Source organism: Bombyx mandarina, chromosome 04, assembly GCF_030267445.1.
Source record: "Bombyx mandarina strain Sakado chromosome 04, ASM3026744v2".
Taxonomy (NCBI): Eukaryota; Metazoa; Arthropoda; class Insecta; order Lepidoptera; family Bombycidae; genus Bombyx; species Bombyx mandarina.
In genome coordinates this window covers 7,048,022-7,072,722 of record NC_143211.1, presented here as the reverse complement: position 1 = coordinate 7,072,722, position 24,701 = coordinate 7,048,022, and the positions used below count along the sequence as shown (strand labels likewise).

The 24,701-nt window shown below is 33.6% G+C and overlaps 1 protein-coding gene across 2 annotated transcripts in view; it reads left to right on the top strand.

Annotated features, from left to right (window-relative positions):
- The window catches only part of Pka-C3 (Protein kinase, cAMP-dependent, catalytic subunit 3), a 66,361-nt gene extending 43,372 nt beyond the window's left edge, over positions 1–22,989 (top strand). For both annotated transcript variants that reach the window (XM_028187871.2, XM_089740247.1), the window contains 5 exons: positions 996–1,105; positions 7,805–8,050; positions 13,479–13,660; positions 19,223–19,300; positions 19,603–22,989. In XM_028187871.2, coding sequence (XP_028043672.1) covers positions 996–1,105; positions 7,805–8,050; positions 13,479–13,660; positions 19,223–19,300; positions 19,603–19,728 — 742 coding nt within the window. In that variant the 3' untranslated portion in view covers positions 19,729–22,989. The remainder of the gene's footprint in view (positions 1–995; positions 1,106–7,804; positions 8,051–13,478; positions 13,661–19,222; positions 19,301–19,602) is intronic.
- The last annotated feature ends 1,712 nt before the right edge of the window (positions 22,990–24,701 follow it).

Sequence of the window (24,701 nt, the reverse complement as noted above, 5' to 3'; positions counted from 1 at the left end):
TTATTTTTCTCGCAAGCGATAATTATTCAATGACATCTGTGGGCCAGACAGAACGTTGGTAGACATTCGTATTCTTAAAATACTTTTCTTTCTAATTTAAAATCTTCATGTCATCATTAAAATTTATTCTATCGCCATAATAAATTTTCTAATAAAATCTCGATATCAGAGGTATTATTAACGCGGGGTGTTATTGGTCCGAGTTCTTAAATAAATTCGTCTTGATGTAAGGCAGGGGCTTGGTTATGGGATTGTTGATGTCCATGATCGACAGTGACCGCTTATAGTTAGATGGGCCCTATGCTTACCTGTCTGCAAAGTGGTTTTCCAATGATCTAAATTCGACTAAACCTCAAAATTTAGGTTAGTTTTTTTTTATTGCTTTTATGGGTGGAAGAGCTCACCGCCCATCTGGTGTTAAGTGGTTACTGGAGCCCATGGACATCTACAACGTAAATGCGCCACCCACCTTGAGATATAAGTTCTAAGATCTCAGTATAGTTACCACGGCTGCCCCACGCTTCAAACCGAAACGCAAAAAACATTTAAACATGTCGTGGATTAGATTATTTCTTTTGCATGATAGGTGATATTTTGAAAAAAATCTTTACCTATTTCCACAATTTCCAACACTAAGACACATCAATAGTTATAAAGGAAAACAAAAGAAAAAGAAATTTGTGTGACAAACAGGGGATAAAATCGTTTTTAACTATTTCATACGATTTAAATAATATTTTCTCGTTGTTGAAGTGGTTAGTGAAACTGACTACTGGACCACGTTATCCAGATTCAATTCCTGTTTGGAGTCTTTATTTTTACGTGCTTCTTGTTATCTTGTCTGTGTTTTTTTGGCCTCCATAATACAAGAGAAAATACTTAGCTCAGGACCGTTAGTAGTGGAATTTTTATTTATATTTTTGTCCCCGCAAATCATGTTCTCAGAAGCTCTGGCTTTATTAATGGCGATTGTTGTTAAGATGTGTATATTACAGGCGCTGGTGGACGCACGATGACTCGTGCATTTACATGCTGTTTGACTACGTGTGTGGCGGTGAACTTTTCTCTTACCTGAGAAACGCGGGCAGATTCAGCAACACTATCGGTAATTACTACATCTATATCTATACTAATATTATAAAGCTGAAGAGTTTGTTTGTTTGAACGCGCTAATCTCAGGAACTACTGGGCCGATTTGAAAAATTATTTCAGTGTTAGATAGCCCGTTTGTTGAGGAAGGCTATATAAAATCACGCTAAGACCAATACAAGTGGAGCACCAATAAAGAATGTTTCAAAATAGTTTTTTTTCCCTTTTGAGAGCTTCCGCTGCGTGCGTTGCAGAAACGGTTAAAGTTTCGCTAAAATAATGTATGACAGAATTGTTCCCCTTTAAAAGATCTAAAAAGAAGTCCGCCACAGCATGTCTCTATGTTAAGGTGACTCACTATAACGTTTTTTATGCTAACCAAATTTGTTCTAAAATAAAGCATTATTTGTGAACTATTCCACGCGGACGAAGTCGCGGGCAAAAGCTAGTTTTCATTATAATTTTGAACCATTACAGCAGCGTCCTCAAAATAATTCGAATTAAAAACCGTATCAAAATTGTAATTGATGTAAATAAATAACTGGTATACAATTAAATATATAGAATTTGGAAGTGTGCCAACATTAAACAGACGTTCGAAGCAGCATCGCACGATTTGTGCGCACGATGCGATGCTCCGCAATCACCCACGGTGTCCACTTTTTCACGATTTTATCACGCTTTTCTAAACACAGAAAAAATCATGTCAATTTAACTCCTTTGAATTGCAAATACGTCAAATAAAAATGTTTATTTCTTCAAAGTAGTGACTCTTCTGAGCAGAGCTACTTTTAAGCTTTTTTTAAAATTTCATATTGAATTAATACCAACGTCCCATTCTATACTAAAATATAAATGAATACTGAATTGCAATGGACACTGTCACAATAAATATAATGTATCTAGAATAATAAAGTGAGATATAGTTTTACGCTACTCAACGAACTTATGTAATTGCTTAGATTCCAAATATTAATAAGTTAATATTCTTATTTCATGTTTAAAAAAAAGCGCTAGTAAATGAAAGTGGTGATCTCAAATTTTATTACCTAAGTAATATCAACATTTCTAATTGAAATTTCAAATCTACAAATAAACTAAACAAATGGTATGTACTCTTTGTGCGTTTGCAAGTTCTCCCAAAATAGACGCGGTTCATCGGCTTACAGTTGCGTTGACTGGTTTCTCGTTAAGTTCGATAATTACGTTTTAGTTCGACTCAAATATTAGATGTTTGTTTGGATCGTGTTTTTCGACGCACCGTTTGAGTTATTAGATTCTCAAATCGCAGTTCGTACTAAAAATGAGAGCGATCGGCCGTAGTCGTTGCCAGACGACGTGACGCCGTTCGTTCGTGCACTCTACGTGCTTATAATTAGTGAAACCTTATTCAATTTAGGTTACTCTGTATGTATATATAGCTTTACAACTGGGTCATACCTTGAGTTCGTTCAGAATCAAAACGAAAACATGCGTGTTGCGTAACCCAAATTGATGAGGGTATCAGTCTAGTGTGCAATGTCATAGTGGACATTCAAATTTAGATTGAATACACATGCACACATACACAAATACAATTAGATATGCAGGTTAGTTACTATCTTAAACTTAGAAAATATCTCAAACAATTTTTTTTAATTAAATGCCCATTTTTTTGCTAATTTACATATCGCTTATCCGTAACGCAAAAATTAGGTGTTCGACTACTTCACTCACTCAACCTCCGGTGTGGACCCGGCAAGCTCCGTGCTTGTGGGAGACCAATAGCCCCGCGTTTCAACTGGTACTTTATTAGTCGAATTTAATCTTTCGATTGCTATTTCTTTATCATTATCGTGCCAAGAATCATCAACACTATAGTTAATCTCTGCTTCCGGCAGCAATTCGACTTGTACTTTACGCCGATTAATATGTGAATGCTCTGTTTGATTTAAAACGCTTTATAGTTCCTTACCATGATCGTATAATATGAGTTATAACGATTAAATATTTTTGAAGTACTGAATTTTTATTCTTTGTCACTGTCTCTTTTCATTTTTATACATTCACAATCATTTTAGAAACATCTTACAGAGCAAGTGCGCAAATCAATTAAATAGTTATTTTAATTTGTTGTTTGTATTTAAACAGTAAGATTTTATCCACGGCTTTTTATATAATATATAATAATGTAGTATACGAAACTTATAATAAAACTAATAGACACAATACATACGAAACCGCTTTTCAGTAATAAGGTGATACATTGTAACGGTGTTTGAAACGGCTATTTAATAATTAAACATTGCTTACATAATAGTTTAAATTATGAAGTCATGAATTAATTATAGAACTAATTGAAGGATTAAAGAAGGAAGGGATTATTTGAAGGAAGGAAAGGATCGGAAGAATTCGTGTGCTAGAAAGCAAAACAAACGGCCTTGGAAAAGAAAATTAAAAAATGTCTAGTGGAGTAAAATTAAATTTGCTTTATACGCAAAAGGAGTGTACAGAAAAATTAATTGACGAGAAAAATTTTAATATTGAATAAATAACCTTTTAATAAGCAGAATGACCGAGTTTATTCTAAAAGGTTCTCATTTAGTTAGTAGTACTCTAACTAAATTATGCTTAACGTTGGCATTATGCAGCATCAGTGACGTGGGCTGTTAGATATTATTAAATGAATAAACTTCAGCCAAAATATCTTATGATTCGATTCTTGACGAAGCGTTTAACAATACCGTGTTTCTTATTTGTCCTTTCAGTAGAATTTCACTTAATGTATAAATGTCGAACGACACAGGCGTGCTTCAAAAAGACGTTTTTGCCGAATCTGGTCGTCGTCCAATCCGATCTTCGTTTGATTATGCTGTATGATATTTTTAGAGAGTACAGCAAGCTGCAAGCGCTGAGATAACTTAGAGTCCATAAAATATTTCATAGTATTATTAGGGAGGTTTATTTTTATGGTGAAAGTGTGTGTTTCAATCGATAACTTTTTTTTTTTTTTTTTTTTTTTTTTTATTGCCCTTGTAGGCAGACGAGCATACGGCCCACCTGATGGTGAGTGGTTACCGTTGCCCATGGACTTCAGCAATGCCAGGGGCAGAACCAAGCCGCTGCCTACCGAAAACTACCCACATTTCAAACAACTGATGAAATGTTTTTTTTTATTAATTAAATTTTTTCAATGTATAATCGACGAACACTACAGTAATAAACATGTTTTATGTAAAATCAAAAAAAACGATGCGTTCTTACGTTCGTGACAAAAATTAATATGTCATAAAAATTGATACTAACATTATATCGTGACATTATTTTAGTACGATCAGTTACCCGAATGTTTAAAATTTACTTAAATTTATTTAATGTACAGCCGAGCCCAAAGGGCATTTACCTCAGAGCCTATAAAAAATAGTGTCTATTCTAGTCTAGTTGTAACTCATGTCTGGCGTGGAGTTACAGACAGCGCACAGGACTCTTGCGCGTGAACATCACCAACACTAATAATATAGTGCGGTGACGCTCAAACTACAGCTGGCATTGACTTTAGAAATGTAAAAATAAACGTGATTTCTCTAATCTCCTGCACACGGACAGTTTCTGTTCAGAGCATTACGCAACGTACGATATGGCCGTACTGGAAATATTTACTTGATGCCTTGGTTTCTAGATCTATGTATACAACTTTAGATTGTACATATCGCGCATACAGAGCTATAATGTCACTTATGCGATTCTTGTTAAAACGGAACTGAGTTTGAGAAAGTTAATTTTTTTTTATAGTTTTTAGTGAGATGAGTCGTCTATTATCAAAGGTGGCAATCTGTGCATTTGGACAAAAAAATGTTATTGATATGTCAATACAGATTGATTTGAATATAATCGTCTCCTTCAAAGAATACGGTTCAAAACCTGCATTAAATAAAGGTTAATACTTAACCTGTTATTTATCTAAGATGTCGTTCAGAAGAGTTTTGTGACTGCCAATGGAATACAAAGTCAATAATTCGTTTTTCTGATTTACCAATAATTGTCCAAAAGTCACATTGCCGGCTTTGATAATAGTCGACTCAGATGTTTGTTTTTAATAATAACGTTTAAAGTTGCTGTTTAAATATTATCATTTTATTTCTTTAGTCGAGAAGAGCTATAATAATTGTATTAAGATGTTGAAATTTCAACGCTTCTCCTGAAAAATTACATAATTTGGATAAGACTAAGTGATGTTATAGCATCGTATGTGCGTTATGTTACCTATTAAACAATTGTGTAACCAGTACATAGTGTATCGAGGATAGTATAGAGTGAAAATTATTGCGATAGTGAAATTTCCACATCATAATTTTCACAAAACACATTAAATGTTCAACAAAACGTTTTCTTTTTTGTATTTGAAGTGTTTTTGTTTGTTTTCGAGTCGAACGTTTTACAATTTATTTTAGTATAATTCAGAATATTCATAAGGTTTTACGTTAGAAAGAATAGGATAAAAGCAATCTAATTTATGGATCTTCGTAGCAAGGTCACGAATAATTTAAATATCAAAATACACTAATGATTAAAGCTGAAAGCTAGAAACCGACAAAGGAACACTTTCTCTGGACTATAGATCTAGATATTATATATCTATTCGGATATAATTTTCCGTATTCGTAAAATTTCGTTAAATTGTAATCGTTTTGAATAAATTTAAATAAAATCATTCAAGTATTGTTGATTTTAAATCTAATCCGGTTTGAAATAAAGCAAACATATTTGAATTAAGTATTATACTATACTATAATTGTAAATGCAAAAGTTTGTACGTTGGGATATTTGTTACCCAAACAAAGTTTATATAACCTGGATTAACATATGTAGGATTGGTGAGAACGAAACATATGAAAAGAGTGTGGAATGGATCGTTAATATGTGAGTGAGAGAAAACGGAAAGAAAGGGAAAAGAGAATGACAGAGAAAAAGGAAGATGGCGAAGACGGTTAAAAAATTAGTAAGGCGTTATAAAAGTGTTAATTTTTTTTTTATTATTATTTTAACAGAATATTTTGGAACAGTTTAAATTTTATTTTATGCTCTGCGATCCCTATTCTACGTAGATGAACATTGGTAATTTAATATAGTAAATGGCATGGTACAACTCTTGAGTATATCTGCCATAATAATACAGTAACAACAGTGTATCTACTGGTTTTTAATGTTACGTACCAAAGGATCTACAAATTGACTGGTTGTTTATGGATCAGAGAATGACACAAGCTTTAACCCGAAAAAATGCAACGTATTTCATTCTTTACGAATTACAAATTTAGCGCGGTTTGATAACTCATCTTCATTAATCAATTTTTTTTCCAGTATTTAGTTAAGGATAGTAAGCGATCATCAAATTATTTGAAACTAGCGGCCCGCCCCGGCTCCGTTCGGGTCTTTAACAAAAATTTCAACGTTGTTTTGTTTTTTTAAATAAAAGAACACTTATTGCGGTATAACTATAATAGTTAAACATATGCTGTCGCGACACGTTTTGTGAATAATACAACAAAGTCGTAGTACATTATTTTATTCTATCATTAATAGTTTTCGCAGGGCACGCGATGTAAAGAATATTTTAGGTATTTTTTTACACCTTGGGTTACATTATTGGAGTTCTAGTAAGGATCCCTAACTTTTTCAAAAAAGATTATAGCCTATGTCACTCGGGAATAGTGTAGCTTCCAAACAGTGAAAGAATTTTTCAAATCGGTTCAGTTGTTTCGGAGCCTATTCAATACAAACAAACAAACAAATCTTTCCTCTTTATAATATTAGTATAGACTATATAGAATATAAACGTTGCATTATACATTTTATTATACTTCTTATTCACTTGTTTTCTTGATTACGTTCAAGTTCGTTGTTACCCGTGAACTGGATAAGGGTATTTGATGAATAGTATTTATTAGCTATGCTGATAGTACATAAATAGCTGGTACGCACATCGGTCTTCTCAATTTTCTTTTATGGCGCCGAATCCTGAACGATAAAACGAAATATTAATTAACACATCGAAAACTTAAAGCTTAGATTAGTGTAAGGCAAAATATAAAAAGAAGCGAGCATATTACAGCTAATTTATTACAAGTTTTCATACTTATTTGATAAAAGAAGGTATAAATAAAGGATATAAAGGATAAAGGAATGATCAAAAGACCAAAATTTTGGTAGAAAAGCAAGAAGATTTTGAGCAAGAAAAATAATTGAATTCATTAAAAAGGAGTCACCTTTAATTTAATTATTGTAACGAGATTTTACTCCGACGAATCAAAGTAAATCGTCGATAAAAATATTGAGACTGAATTGTTATCAAATTTACAATATGAGGTTATTAAAATTTAATACCTATCAATAAAAGTAATGATTCATTTTTCTATAAATAATAAAAATAGAGATAACGCTCGGGCCATTAAAAGAGATCGGAGTTATTAACAGACTTCAAAAAAGGAGGAGGTTCTCAATTCGACTGTATGTTTTTTTTATGTTTGTTAACTCATAACTTTTGACTGGGTGAATCGATTTTGATGATTCTTTTTTTCGGTTTTTGTTAAAACATGTCTATTTACAATTATAACTGTATTGTAATAACAATGTTACCATTCAAACTATAGTGCGGTCTCACATGGGCAGCATTTGTGGCTTTAGAATCCTTCGAACGAAGAACATAAATTATTAACTTAATTTTTTTTTTGCACAGGAAACTTTTACGCGGCGGAGATTGTTTCGGCGCTAGAATACTTACACGCGAGGAACATAGTTTACCGGGATCTTAAACCAGAGAACTTACTGTTAGCCAAAGAGGGCCACCTGAAAATCACAGATTTCGGTTTCGCGAAGAAACTAACCGATCGTACTTGGACTTTGTGTGGGACACCCGAATATCTGGCGCCGGAGATCATACAGAGCAAGGGACATAACAAGGCCGTCGACTGGTGGGCTTTGGGTGAGTTAATCTTTATTTATCAGAGAGGAAAAGGTCATTGACATTAGGCAGAGATAGAGGAGAACACAGCTCATTATTTTTTATTTATTTATTTATTACACTTCATGTAAAATTTACATTGGCGGACTTAATGCCTAAGGCATTCTCTACCAGTCAACCAAAGGTAGTGCAGAGTAGACAGTGGTAGGTGCAATGAAATTTATATTAAGTTACAAAAAGTATATACATACATACATATATACATACATACATAGACATAATAGTTTATATATAGCTCATTATTAATCATTGATATTATACAGCTCTAACCAAATAGAGAACAATACTTTCACCGCTCTACATTTCATCAGTGATACAGCTCCTACAATCTTTAAAAAGAAAATTAACCAATACGAGACAAGAAAATAACATTTAGTTTTTGAATATTATGTATAAAATGAAGATAGCAATTATTTTCAATAAATATTTTCTTTAGTTTTACGCCAGTCGTAGACATAATTAAATATACTTTTACGATTTAAATGTTTTCTTTTTTTATGATTTAGATTTTCATTTAGATTTTTTCTGCTGTTTCGAATACTTAGAGTTTTCTTAACCACAGACTTCATTAATATGAATTAAAATAAGAAAAAGCTATTCGTGATATTCGGTAGTCATAATTAAAACTTCTAATAACGTTTTTTTCCTAGTAGTAGTTACTGGTGGTAGGACCTCTTGTGAGTCCGCGCGGGTAGGGACCACCGCCCTGCCTATTTCTGCCGTGAAACGGTAATGCGTTTCGGTTTGAAGGGTGGGGCAGCCGTTGTGACTATACTGAGACCTTAGAACTTATATCTCAAGGTGGGTGGCGCATTTACGTTGTAGATGTATAGACATCTGAAGATTTGAATTTGAACATGTAGGGAATATAATTTGGTATGTTGAACATAATATAACTATTTTTTTTTTATTGCTTTGATGGTTGGACGAGCTCACAGCCCACCTGGTGTTAAGTGGTTACAGGAGCCCATAGACATCTACAACGTAAATGCAGCACTCACCTTGAGATATAAATTCTAAGTTCTCAGTATAGTTACAACGTCTACCCCATCATTCAAACTGAAACGCATTACTGCTTCACGATAGAAATAGGCAGGGTGGTGGTACCTACCCGTGCGGACTCACAAGAGGTCCTACCACCAGTAATTACACAAATTACAATTTTACGGGTTTGATTTTTATTACACGATGTTATTCCTTCACCGTGGAAGTCAATCGTGAAAATTTGATAAGTACATATTTCATTAGAAAAATTGGTACCCGCCTGCGGGATTCGAACACCGGTGCATCGCTCAACACGAATGCACTGGACGTCTTATCCTTTAGGTCACGACGACTTCTTATTAGTACATTACCGTAACTTAAATTAGTATTTTAATTAGACTAACTATTTATTATTCCCAATAGACCTTGTGGTGGTGTATGCCATTAATTCGAAGAAATTGTTACAATGTTTATTATTAAATTCGGATGTGATATATGTAAATTAAGGCAGATCGGTTGATTCGCAGCCCATAAAATACGCCTATGCACATTTGTTTGAAATCACCATCTACATAAAATCGTAAACGGATCATGTTTACGGCTCGACTCAAGTGTACAGAAAACATTGAAAGGGTATTTGAGAATTGACCTTGACTTCTGGTGAGGTCAAATGCGGAGAAATTGCGATTTCACGATGCTTAAAATTTAAATGACTTATAAATATATGGCTGGCTTATTATAGTATATTTTATGAAATGTGTAAATCAGTCTGTTTGAGCGTCTTCTAGCATATTATGTATAATATTTAAAAATATATCGAATAGAAATATATAATTAGATTCGAATATTAGATTTTGATTTTACCCCAGATTTGTAGACAGTATACACGTGTAGGCCTTCATTCAGATGAGTATTAGTTATTGAGAAAACATTTAAGAAAATACTAGTATGTTTTAATTCCTAATAGAATCTCTTAAACGATAAGTTTTAAAAAATACGTGTAAGATTTAATTACGGTCGAACGGTGAACCGCAAAACCACAAATACATAAGATATTCCTCTTATTGCTTGATTTTTATGTACACCTGTTTCAACTTTATGACAGATGTGACAGCGTGGTATTGTAATAATAACTAGAGGTCCCGCAGTAGGTAGTCAAAATTCGACTATAATTAATTGGAATTGTAAGTTTGTACACTATTATGATTGTATTTTATAATTCTATAATCACAAATTTCGCCAAGACTACACTATAGAAAATATTAACAAAGCCAAATAATATTTAATCTTTTCTCAATTTGACAACAGACGTCAAGAATAAAAGTTTAACAATAAATAGTATGCTTGCGTGTGTGCGTCAAGTACATGGTATGTAGTGTGTGTAATGTTTTCTTTATTGATTTAATGTATATTTTATGCATTATTTAAAAAAATATTAGCATTGTGCACTTCTTCTCTATATTATCTATAAGCGTGGAAAATTTCATACTCCTCCGTCCGCGCAATTTTCGTAAAAAGGGATACAAAGTTTTTGCTTCACGTATTAATATATAGATATTGTTTAATACATCTAGAGACTCATGTGTTTCTAAGTTTCATTTAACACAAGGGTCGGCAACCTGCGGCTCGCGAGCCTCATGCGGCTCTTTAGTTCCATACGCAAATATTATTTATTTTATAAAGAAGAACATTTAAAAATTGTTTTGAATCGATTAACGAGGACCAATCCTCAATTCCCAATAGAAATGGTGCCCAAGCACCATTTCTATCTCTCAGCCCATTGTTGTAAGTAAATGTTTAATTGTTTTAATTTTTTACTTAAATAATAAGCGATTATCTAATAATATCATGTATCTATATATATTATCTAATTTTTTGCAACAACCACTACTTATATAAGGATAAATATATATTTTTCTTATGAATAATCAGACGCATTTTTATTTTATAAAAAAAAAATATTTATGCAATTTATTGTTGGCAAGAATTTTTTTGTGGCTCTTTAAAAAGTTTGAAATTTTGAAAATTGTAATTTTTGGCTTTCCTGACTCAAAAGGTTGCCTACCGACTCCTGATCTTACATACCGGTGACCTTTTTTTAACATTTTTATTTACTAGGATATCCGACGTCTTATTCTTTATGCAATTCATGTTTCAATATAAAAACACAGGGTGTGTCTAAAATCGATTAAGACGTATAGTTACTATGGTTTATGGTAGGTAACGTCCAGAAGGGACGGTAACCATTCACCTCAAGGTGGGCTGTAAGTTCGTCTGTCAACAAGGACAATAAAAAAAATTACTCATTTACATTTAGTTTATAAACTGTTCTATTAAAAAATATTTAGGTAGTTAAAAGTAATTTCTTCATTTATTTGGAAATAAATTGTCATTTCTTATTTTTTCAGAAAAGTTAATCCAAACAGAGGCCCGTTAAATATGTTTATTGTTAAATAAATAAATATATTCATGCTAAATTATATCCAAAGCTTGAAGTTTTGATTAAATTACGTCAATCATGTTTATTGTTCGGTATGAGCCAAACATCGGATCGTTATTCATTGAGGTGCATTTGTTTATTGTAACAAACCGTAGCGATTCAGTGTTGGCACCCGCTCTCATGACAACGTAAACAAAAGTATTTGATATAATATTAAATTATTATATTAAATTGTTTGATTACTTGAGAGCTTCTTTATGTGTCGATTATTATTTGGTTAATTATTAACCTGAATAATTCTTTCGTAAAATAATAGGGCGATATTTTCAAGCAAGATCTCACGACAATCACATGCACTGAGAAGCAAAATGACTGTTACGAATTTGGTAAAAACGGCTTGGCTCGGTAGGCAGCGGCTTGGCTCTGCCCCTGGCATTGCTGAAGTCCATGGGCGACGGTAACCACTCACCATCAGGTGGGCCGTATGCTCGTCTGCCTACAAGGGTAATAAAAAAAATTAAAAAAAACTTCGTGATACTTTCTTAGTTTAACCAATGATGGTGCTAGGTGTGATAAATGGTAAATATACAAATAGAATTCACATTTATGAAACCGAGGTCAACCCAGCGGTTTTTTTATATATTAAATTTTGTACTTAGGTTTGTACGTCGCGAATTACATAGCATTATTATTATGTTCAAAATTACCTGTTTTTGACACTTTTGTGTCTAATTCCTGTTTTATGTACTGGTATATCAATAAGTCATATTTTTACACATTATGTTATGTAATAATGCCGCCATGCAAACTCTGCTACCCGATTTTAAGAGTAGGATAACTGCTACTTCGTTAAATTAAAACATCAATCTACCATGAGTGGCGTTGTTAACGTTAACGTGGTTTCGATGAGATAATCACCAGCTTACCCCAATAGTTCGTCTGCCAATCTCGGCGAATAAAAATAAAATAAACACTGCATACCTTGAATGTTTCGCTATCAACAAATCACGAGAGCGAACTTATGACACGTGCAAAATAAAATAAACACTGCATACCTTCAATGTTTCGCTATCAACAAATCCCGAGAGCGAACTTATGACACGTGCAAAATTTAAAAAGGTCCGTGGTCGTTTTGGCACCGACGTTTTAGTAGATCGTAAAATTACCAGCTTCATTAGTTACCTAATTAGTTGGGACTTGAGATTAGTGAAACAACGTTATCCAATTAATGTAAATTTTATTGGTTATTATACGTAATTTTTTTAGTAGATGGCTCACTATGCTGTCCTTAATGAAACCTTTTTAAACAGTTTCAATGAGGAATATTACAATTTTCGCATTGTATCGTTTTGGCACCGACGTTTTAGTACATAGCTCGTAAAATTACCAGCTTCATTAGTTAATTAGCTGGAACTTGAGATTAGTGAAACAACGTTATCCAATTAATGTAAATTTTATTGGTTATTATACGTAATTTTTTTAGTAGATGGCTCACTATGTCGTCCTTAATGATTCCTTTTTAAAGTTTCAATGAGGAATGTTAAAATTTTCGCGTTGTATAATTTTTGTTTATTCAAAATAAAATAAAAAGATCTCGCGTCGATTTTCCAATTTAAAATTGTAATTTTCGATAAAGCTTTGTTATATATTGTTTCAATATGTGAAAATTTTAAACTATTTGCATAAATATTATATCATTTCAACGTAACTATATCTTAAATACGAGAGTTTGTTTATTGTATCCGATAAGTTCAGAGGATTCTATGATTTATGTGATTCTACAGTCTGCCTATAATTACATATTAGGGAAATTGGACTATAATCTCTGCCACTAAAATGGAATTAGGAATTTAATGAAATACCTAGTATTAATAAAACAATTTTACAAATGTAACTAAAATTTAAGGTTTATCATCAAAGCAAACTTGCACGAATGATATATAAAGATGTATGTTGTTATTTTAGGTGTTCTTATTTACGAGATGTTGGTCGGGTACCCACCTTTCTACGACGATAATCCCTTCGGAATATATGAGAAGATTCTAAATGGCCGCGTCGAATGGCCCCGGCATTTGGACCCTGTGGCCAAGGACATCATTAAGAAGCTCTTAGTACAAGACAGAACGAAAAGATTGGGCAATATGAAGGTATGTATTTAAAAACAAAGCTTAAAGATCTAATAAACAGTGTCGAAGTCAATTATAAATAGAATTAATTATTAGAAATTTTTTACTGGTGGTAGGAGCTCATGTGAGTCCGCGCGGGTAGGTACCACCACCGTGCCTATTTCTGCCATGAAGCAGTAATGCGTTTCGGTTTGAAGGGTGGGGCAGCCGTTGTAACTATACTGAAATCTTAGAACTTATATCTCAAGGTGGGTGGCGCATTTACGTTGTAGATGTCTATGGGCTCCAGTAACCACCTAACACCAGGTGGGCTGTGAGCTCGTCCACCCACATAAGCAATAAAAAAAATCCATAATTTATGTTAATTAGTTAATTAATTATTAAACGCAAATGATATTCATGAAGTACTAGCTGACCCGGCAGACTTCGTAGTACCTCAGTCGATAAATAAAAGGCCTAAACTTTTGTATAAAATAAACTTAAAACAAACAAAAGGAATCCGTCCGACGGGGGACACATCGAAGGAAAAACAAAATTGTTATTTCATCTAAACCTTTAAAAGGTTTAAAGAGTTTAAAAGGTTTAGAGAACTGGACTTTCACAAATAATTCAAGACCAAAATTAGCCAAATCGGTCCAGCCGTTCTCGAGTTTTAGCGAGACTAACGAACAGCAATTAATTTTTATATATAGAGATTAAGAAGTATAGCGAAAACTATATATACGACCACTCGAACACATTATGTTTTAAATTTGCGAGCAATAGATTGCAATGATTCGACGCAGAACACGTTTTCTGTCACGTGTGCCAATGTTTAGAACAATCCACGAAAATTAGTACATCACATGTGGTCCGCGGTCAATATGTGTGTGGGCTTCAGGGTGAATTAGCGACTTTCTTGCATATGGGACTTCGGTTCCCTCTGTATTTTGTACCGAATGTTCCATGGGGAGTGCTCTGAGGAATTGTTCGAGATGATACCGGCATCTCGTTTTTACCATCGCACCGCCCGCCACCGGAGTAGAGTTCATCCATACTACCTGGAGCCACTGTGGTCATCCACAGTGCGTTTCCAGAGGACTTTTTTGCCACGTACCATCCGGCTATGGAATGAGCTCCCCTCCATGGTGTTTCCCGAGCGCTATAACATGTCCTTCTTTAAAAGAGGCTTGTGGAGAGTATTAAGCGGTAGGCAGCGGCTTGGCTCTGCCCCTGGCATTGCTGAAGTCCATGGGCGACGGTAACCACTCACCATCAGGTGGGCCGTATGCTCGTCTGCCTACAAGGGCAATAAAAAAAAAAACATATGTACACAATTATATTTTTGTATTTTTTTTTTGTGTTATCCTTGACTTTAAAATACGTTGTATCTACGTTATATCATTGTATGAACACTATCAAAGACGCTTTAAGTAAATAGTAAAATAAATTTTGTGAGGAATTTCGAAAAGCCTACTCTGATATTGATTGGGAAGAACGACCGTCGTATTGATATTAAAATGTGAGGTTGGAACAAACACTTAATTTAAATGTATTAGGAAATTTCAGTGTTTAGGGCTCTTATTTAAAAAAAAATATATATTTTTTAAAAATATATAAAAATTCTATGTAAATAAAATAATATATTTGAAATGTAGTTTTGCTAGGTAACCAGTATTAACAAATGTAGGTATTTTTTTTGCTAAATGTTCCAATTCAAATATTAAATAACCAAACAAAAAAATTACATAACATATTAAGAAAACCGATAATGTGTATTTTCCCTATGTTCACTAACCAAAAATACATACATATGTACCTACACCGTATTAAGAAAAGTAAAGAATTTCATTCCTTCGAAAATGCCGTGTAATGCAAACTACCCGATTTAACTCAGTATGTAGTTTGCACAATATAAAATGTAAGCAAACATACATTAGGTGCATTTGTTTATTATTGTAGCACACTGGAAATAAATTAGCCTCGCGCTTGACCCGAATCCATACTAAAATTATGAAGGTCTATTTTGAAAACACTAAACTGTTAAACAATGTATTATTGACTTAAGGTTGTTTCTGTAACAGTGACTAATAAATTAAATATAACACGTCTTGATCAATTACGATGTGTTTTACTATAATTTTAAATAATTCAATTGTAACACACTAAATAATTGAGAGTAAATAGGCGAATTTTATGTTAAAATTGTATGCCACATTTTGCTTTTATTTCATAAATCGTATCTTGGAGTGGTTTATAATGTTAAAACATTTTGAAGTCTCCTCAACATCTTCCGACGTCCTATAAGAAGGAAAAAGACAAAGAAGAACAAACAACGTAATAATTTTAAGTTCCAAATTTTACTCACAATCGAATCAATCAATGTTATATCTTAAAAAGCATTTCTTTCGTTTGATCCTGAAGATAATACACAAAAGATATTTTATCTTTGAATTTGGCCGCGTTCCAGTTGTTTCCATATATAACGTCTAATCACATACAGCCGTTCTCAAAAAACGCACGATTTTTATGAAAATATTTTACATGAATGTTTTATTCAAGTTTTTGTTTAAGTAAGTTTTGATGGAGAAACTTGATGAAAAGTCACCCCTTGTTTTTAAGTTTCCTGAGTTGCAATCTCAATAATTTGGGAAATTTTTTTTTGTGACAGATGATCGCCTCCCTAATCGAGTGACATATACGACGAGGTCCGGGTAATATTCCCGGACAGTCAGTGTAAAATATATTTTTGTAGTTATCTTTAATCTTGTCTGGTATATGCCGGAACTCGTAGTATAGGTGAAAACCTTAGCTTGCTATCGCTCAATGCTAGACGGTTTTTCAGTTATCTATTTAACACATATCGTATTAATTCTGAGCTAGAAGAAAAATCAAAATCGCTTTTTGTATAAGTTCGAGATTGGTGGTAACTTTATAAATGACTAGACTTCTGCCCGCATCTTCGGCCGCGTGAACTACATACGTAATTTTAAACAACTATTGCACTACGATCTGTTTGTAGTACTTGTTACGGTTTTCCTTAGCAGGTCAAACTGCTTAGATGATGTAATAATCGTTTATTTGCTAGCGATAGTTAAATAAACGCTTCGGTACATTCGATCGATTAATAAAACCGCTCTAGTCGGTCACGTTGCATAATTTGCACCGGACGTTCGTATTCGTAATTCGAAAACTAGTTTTAAGTAATCAAACATAGAACGGAAGTTGTAATATTACACGTTATATTGCCAATACTGTTTCCTATAGCTATAAGTACTTACTGAAGCCCATGTTTACAACACCTGGAAAAATGACGTCCAAGTCTTAATTGCATTAGAAAAACGGGTACCTATCCCGACTTTCGACTTGTTTGGCGACAAAATTACAAAGAATTTATATTCTTATCTGTATGGAAATATTATCTATTTTTCGGGATACGTGAGGTACTAGAGGATTAGAAAAATCTAGCTAAAGGAAATTAGATGAATATCCTGCTATGGACGGGAATGATAGTGTTATAACTATTTCATCTGTTTAATAACCAGACAAAATATTAGGTAACGTTAATTGATTAGCAGAATAATGTACTAGTATTTTTATTTATTTATTTATTTACCATACAATAAGTAGTATAAATAAATTTTACTAACCCATCCATTTGTCAACCTCCTTATTTATTTACAAGGAATTTTCGTGATGTCAGTTGAATTAAAAAAAAACGATTTTGTGTGTTTGTTTTCCAAACATAAATAACATATATTACTACCTATCCATATGACTACAATCGTTATACCAATAAAACGATAGAAGTACTAAGTAAATCATTACTAATGCAAAATAAAAACATCAGGACCGAGTAGCATTTACGAGGCATTAAATTCTATGAGTAAAATTCATAGAAACGTCGAGATGTAATTGTTGTCCTATTTTCTAAACGAGATATGAGGTACATATTAAGAGAGGTGAGTTCGTCACGCTGCGAATGTATTTTTAACGGAGTGCTGCAGTTACGGAGAACCGGCCGTTTTCACTGAGCTTTTTAACGCTACGTCACATGTCGAGTCGCGAAGATGTTTAGAAAGCCATCATTCAAGTGGCAGCCGGGGACTTCAAACATTCACAGCGACTCCGGTCTGACTTATGCTTTGACGTAAACAAGCTGCGTTAGGGAAAGACACAGAAAACTTTGCGGGCACTTCGATCGTATAATACAAACGATGATCTGGCACGATACTGTGGATAACAAATATTGTTTAATATGTAAACATTATCTAGGTATTTTAACTCACAGACACAGCCCACTGAGTTTCTCGCCGGATCTTCTCAGTGGGTCGCGTTTCCGATCCGGTGGTAGATTCTGCGAAGCACTGCTCTTGCTAGGGACAGTGTTAGCAACACTCCGGTTTGAGCCCCGTGAGCTCACCTACACGTCAAGGAGAAGCTGATATAGCCTCTCAAGGCTATCAGCATAGGTAGGAAACAAAATTTAGGTATTTTAGTTTCATTTAAGACACAGCAGCTTAAGGTTGAAATTTCAATGATTCGCTTGTCAAACAGAGAACTTAAGTTCATGGCTGAATATTTTTACTGGAATTAGAATGAGATCAATTTTTTTATTGCTTAAATGGATGGACGAGCTCATAGCCCACCTGGTGTTAAGTGGTTACTGGAGCCCATAGACATCTACAACGTAAATGCGCCACCAACCTTGAGATATAAGTTCTAAGGTCTCAGTATGATTACAACGGCTGCCCCACCCTTCGAACCGTATCTTTTTAGCTTGTAATGTGTATTGTGAGCCTAATAAATAAATAAATAAATAAAAATAGAAATAGGCTGGGTGGTGGTACCTACCCGTGTGGACTCACAAGAGGTCCTACCACCAGTAATTACGCAAGTTATAATTTTGCGGGTTTGATTTTTATTACACGATGTTATTCACCTTGGAAGTCAATTTGAACATTTGTTAATTAAGTATTTATTTCATTAGAAAAAATACTTTTTTATTCAGTTATCACATAGTACTGGTAAAACACACTTTGTAACTGAAGTTATGAAATGAAGGTTACGGTATTACGGTGTGATGATTTACAATGAATTATTGGGTAATCCATGGAGGACAAGCCGAAATTATAACAGCAGTGGCCTGTTTGGCAACGCCCAGTAATAATAAATAACTTCACAAATGCTCTTTCGACTCTAAATCTAAGAATTTACTATTTCTAAGTGTCGAAAACGTGTAAGCCATAGAATGTAAATTAGATTTAAATTTAGAAATATATTACTTTTTTTAAAGCATTAATGTTCTTAAATAGAAATAATTTGCATAAGTAATGTTCAATGCATCCGATTCTTTGCTATGTTATAAGTTTTAGCCGATTAAAAATCTATTATAAATGTAATTAATGCTAATATTTAATCGTCATGGCTTGAATAATTCAGATACAATTTTTTTCTATTTTAAGACAAATAGCTAAAACGACGATAGCACTTTCAATACCTAGATCTTTTCGATTATCAACGACGACTAATGAAACATTTGCTCCGCTTATTGTTTTATTTATCACGGTCACCATTTAAAATGTTTTTCTTTCTTAATTTTAGTGTGGCACGGAAGACGTGAAACGACACAGATGGTTCAAGCATTTGGACTGGGCCGATGTCTACATGAAGAAACTGCAGGTAATTAAATCTCTTTTTAATTATGTTTTTTTAATTTAGAGATGAATAAATTAAAGATTTAAGACGTAGTTCAATAATAAAAATGAAAATTTGCACTATGACTTGTCCTTCTTCAAACGAGGCTTGTGGAGAGTACTCAACGGTAGGCAGCGGCTTGGCTCTGCCTCTAGCATTGCTGAAGTCCATGAGCGACGGTGACCACTCACCATCAGGTGAGCCGTATGCTCGTCTGCCTACAAGGGCAATAAAAAAAGTGCTACGAATTATTAGTGATTTAATTCATTTCCATTCATTGTTCACAGCCGCCAATAATACCTTCTGTGTCATACGAAGGGGACACATCCAACTTTGACGAGTACCCGGAAACAGATTGGAAATCGGTCCGATCTCTCGACCCCGAAGAATTGAAATTATTCGCCAACTTTTGATCTTGGAGTTGGTGTAGTTTGTAGAAATTTGTAATGAGTTAATCCGGTGGACATCATGTCATCGCTAACGGCACTCGGTTGTACTCGCAGTGTTTGGAACGGTCAACGGTGTAGTTAAATGTGTGCTCGATAATGTTTAAATAGTGATTCATTAAAACGTCCATTTTGTTAGTTTTCAGTGTTACTAGTCGCTTGTTCTACAACGTTTTTGTTCGAAAAGTCTGTCGCGTTTTTTGATTTGAACTCTATTCTCATTTAGTGGTTAATTGAGTGCATAGACATTGCAATGTCATTCGTTTATAGACAGCCGTTATGTAATTCAGTCGAAACTTGGTCTCCAGGTGGTTGGTAATTACGTTGTGATGTCTATTAGCTCCAAGAATAATTTTACCAGGCAGGACGAAGGTTCGTTCGTGTAACTATACATACTACAATAATGAGGTCAAAATTTCAATTGTACCTATTATTACACGGCGGTCTCGCTCTTCAAACCTGAACAGATACGACTGCTCCGCGGCGAAAATAGATTCTTAAATATTTATATATTTTTATAAACCCACCTTTCGAGGCAGAGATGGGCAGGAAAGCTTTTCTTACTCGTCCGGACTCACAATACGCCCTACTACCTGCATAATTACGCAATTGATCATTTTACCGGTTTGAATTTCATTACACGATATTATTTCTTCACCGTAGAAGACATTCGTGAACATTCATGTATCCCAATAAAAAAATTTAATTTCAACACCGGCATAACAGCATCGCTCGATACGATCACACCGAGAATCTTATCTTCTAGGCTACGAGGATCGAAAGTACTTTGGGAGCACATTTCCTGCTATACCCAGCAAGCTGCTTGAATCTTTATGGATAGATAGTTCGTCTTCTTCTAACGCGAACGGCATAGATATATAGACAAGTTTTTCTTAAAGATATGGTATAATATGCGACTGGTTTTAATACTGTTGGGATATCTTACATTAATTAGTTAGTAATAAATTAAAACTTAAATATCACAAGCATCATATAATTTAAATGTAAAATCTATATTATACAGCCGCGACTTAGAATTGAAAACATACATATTAGTTGATTCAAAACGACAGTGTTCTAATCTGAATTAGAAATTTCCAAGAAATATTTGTCTTACTAAACTGTCTGATATAAGAGTAAAAAATTTAAGTCCTTAACTTGTTGTTTCGGGTTAAAACAGATCCTCCTTTGTGACATAATAATGTAGATAATTATTATATTTCGAGGGGTGAAAACCTTGTTTTGTTTAAGCGACATTTCGCTCAATATACCACATTTATCTTTGTAATGAAAGTTCAGTTTTATTTGGTATTAGCATCAACAGTTCAATGTTTTGAATTGAACTTCAGTTATGTTTACCCCATTCAAATAGCTGAAAAAGTTTTTTGTTAGGATATTTTTACTAAATTTTAAACTTTAAATGGCTCTCCTGTAGAGATGCAAAAAAATCGCTTAAGCCGAATAGCCTTTGAACACCCCACGATTTAATTTTTATTTATGTTTCCCTGAATTATTTACTTTTCGGAGGTATTGCATTTACCATGTCTGAATCTTTAATATATTGTTTATTTACCTTCTCTTGACAATAAATCTTCTTTGAGAACTGCTCTGTAGGTTTCCAAAATGCAATTTAGGTATTATCGACTTTATAGTCGTTGGTAAAGTTCATAATATTGTGTATTGAAATGGTTCGAGTCAAATCGGATTTGAGTTTGGTTTGAACGTAGTACATGTAACTTAATGTTATAAATGGCAAGCCAACAGTGACTCTATGACTATGTGTTAATAAATTTAGTCTTAAGAAAATGCGGGAATTTTATATAATATTATATGATTGGCATCAACTTATAATTTAAGTATCGTAATTTGTAACTGTATAGAATAATTAAATAATAATCGCGACTCTTCCTACAAATGTTAGTCGAGTCTAAGGTGAAAATAATTTTAGTGCCACAGGCACGCTTGTGATTTTCAAGTTTCTGTTTGTCTAGTGTTTAGTCTAACTACAATTAACTTAATATTATAAATTATTCTATTTTTAAGTAATCGATGCTATGTATATTAAATATTAGATATTTATTTATTTTTTCATTATATTGTAATGGTGTGGTAAATAGCGCCATCTAGTATCCTACGTGGGAATCATTTTACTTCTTATTTCACTGAAATTTCCGTCCCGCTACTTATTGTAATCTATACGCTGTAAATGAGTAGGATAGTCGAGTTTTTAAAAGCTACAATTCTTTTGAGATAGTTTTCAATGATTGCATTAATGTTAAAATCTACTGACTTTAGTTTTTTCACGTTTTTCACCGTTTACAGACAAGTTTCGCTATTTTTAATTTTTATATGACGAATAATAATCACTAATTGACTAACTTTCTCTATTTAATGGAAATAGTCGAAGTTTTATAGTAATAGTTTATAAAAATATGGGCGTTTGTGAAACGTAGTCCTTTAATTCATATATTTGCCATCTAAATTCTAGTTTATTACGGTCAACGTAATACTGTATAGATCTCGTACATCATTTTATTAAATATATGAAAACACATCAAGAAAATATTTGCTCCTTTCATAAATTTAAGTATTGTGTGTAGTAGTTCTATAATTACCTATATGTTAAGTTGTAATTTTGAATTCACGTATGTTTGTTTGCTGGCCATATTATTACTGTGATTCTGATATGTTGATTGATATCCCGGGTGCCAAGGAATCACTATATATTATTATAGTATATATTATAGTATATAGAGTGATGCCATTTGTTCCTATCACAATAATATTCAAAGTCGAAATAAATAAATGTATCGTAATGTTACACAACCAAAATTGAGGAAGAGGTGTGCGGTACGCCTGCTTTGATATTACTGAAATTTCGATTTTGATAAAACACAGCAGGTTCAGTATATTGTTTTTAATTTACGCATTGACATTGTTATTGCTTCGGAGATGGCTAGCTGACACCGTCAAATCAAACAAAAACTGCAACCATAATTCAGACAGCTAAAATAAAATCATAATATTAAAAAATATCAGATTGCTTAAATAAATAAATCACCTATTTAACATTGACCCTGCTTGCCTGTATGATACCGATTTGTTAATGTAACAGCGACGAAAGAAATAACGTCATAAAACGTATTATGTATCTAACAGGGTTTTATTATGTATGTAAACATACAAAATTGTAAATACACATGATTAAATTTATTGTTGAATAAAAAACATCTTTAATTTCATTTAGTTGTGATGGCACTTACTGACCATACAGCATGTTCTGAGTCTGCGCGGCAGGTTGAGTACATGAGTTTCGGTCATGATTTTACCCCAAGTATACGTATATCGTATATCGTTATATGTACGTATAAAGTTCTTTGATCACATCTCCAGAAAAGAGGACTCGATGGAGAGTCTGGTAGTCCAAGGACGGGTGGGAGGCAAGAGATCACGCGATCGATCACCAACCCGCTGGACTGACCTAATAAAGAGGGCAACTGAGTCCACCATGGTCTAATGTACTCGAATCTTGAGACATGGAAGCGCATTGCTCGGAGGGTGGTCCTCGGGAGCATGGGCGACCTAACGGGTGCTTCCGCATATGCATCGTCAGCGCAACCATGACTACTCTGACAAGTTTTTTACTAGTGGTAGGACGTCTTGTGAGTCCGCACGGGTAGGTATCACCACCCCGCCTATTTCTGCCGTGAAGCAGTAACGCGTTTCGGTTTGAAGGGTGGGGCAGCCATTGTAACTATACTTGAGACCTTAGAATTTACATCAACCGGTAACCACTTAACACCAGGTGGGCTGAGAGGTCGTCCAGTCTATCTATCATCTATATAAAATAAACGCAATAAAAAAAGTGTCCGACTGAGAATAAGAATACGTACATCAACTTAAAAAAGGACCTAGAATTGATCTAAAAACATACGCTTAGATCTATCTTCGTGGGTGACGCAAAAATCAACTAAGACATTCACCGGAAAATGGGCAGCATCCTTTTTTGAGTATTATACTAGTGGTCTGCAATCGCCAGCCGATATTTATTGGTGGTAATGTTCTAAAATGTATCAAGGTATTTTGTGACCGTTGCACAGACGGTCAATTATCTGCGTAATCAAAAATTTAGTTTATGGAAAATAGAAGAGAAAATTGAAAAAAGAATTTTGAAGCGTTACCTTTACCGATTGATTCATAGATACAATAAAAACGAAATAACTGAAGCTCTTCAACATCTGAAGTCTTTTTTGTGGTATCGACTGTGCATAAAATATGCATTATTCGAATGTCTGTTCTTTGTTGGAGTAACATTAAGAGTAAGCATTTGGATCAATGACGTAAACCAGAAAGAATTGTTGTGCATTTGTTTATGTTGATGTACGCACGTAATGGAAACATCGTAGTACCTCGCGAAAGATTTATTATAAGTTTGTTGAACTTTTCACTTTATTGTATCTACAATTCTAAATATATGTATCGATTGTCGTGCAAGTAACACGATTCGTGTATAAATGATTTAGATCTGCATCTTTGATTTTATAGTATTTTTCTCCGTTTTGGCGGCTAGTTTTCACCATTTTAAAGACGTCCTTTTAACTTAAAAGTTTGCAAACGTATCAATATCAGATGACAATACAAATATTTTATAAATCTAGTTTAATATTTTGAACAAGATAAACAGAGATTTTTTTATGTTTGACTTCCTAAAGCATGTTCTTTAGTTTACTGAATTATATTTTAATTGTTATAAAACAGAACAGAAATATTTATAAACAGGTGACTACTATGCGACGTGTTCTATGACATCAATAATATAGTGGAATTTGGTGGTAATAAATCTCATACCAACTACGAAGTATGTACTTAAAATTGCCGTAGCCTAAAAGTGGTGTGTTTGTATCAAGCGGTACGACTATGCCGGTGTTCAAATCTATCAG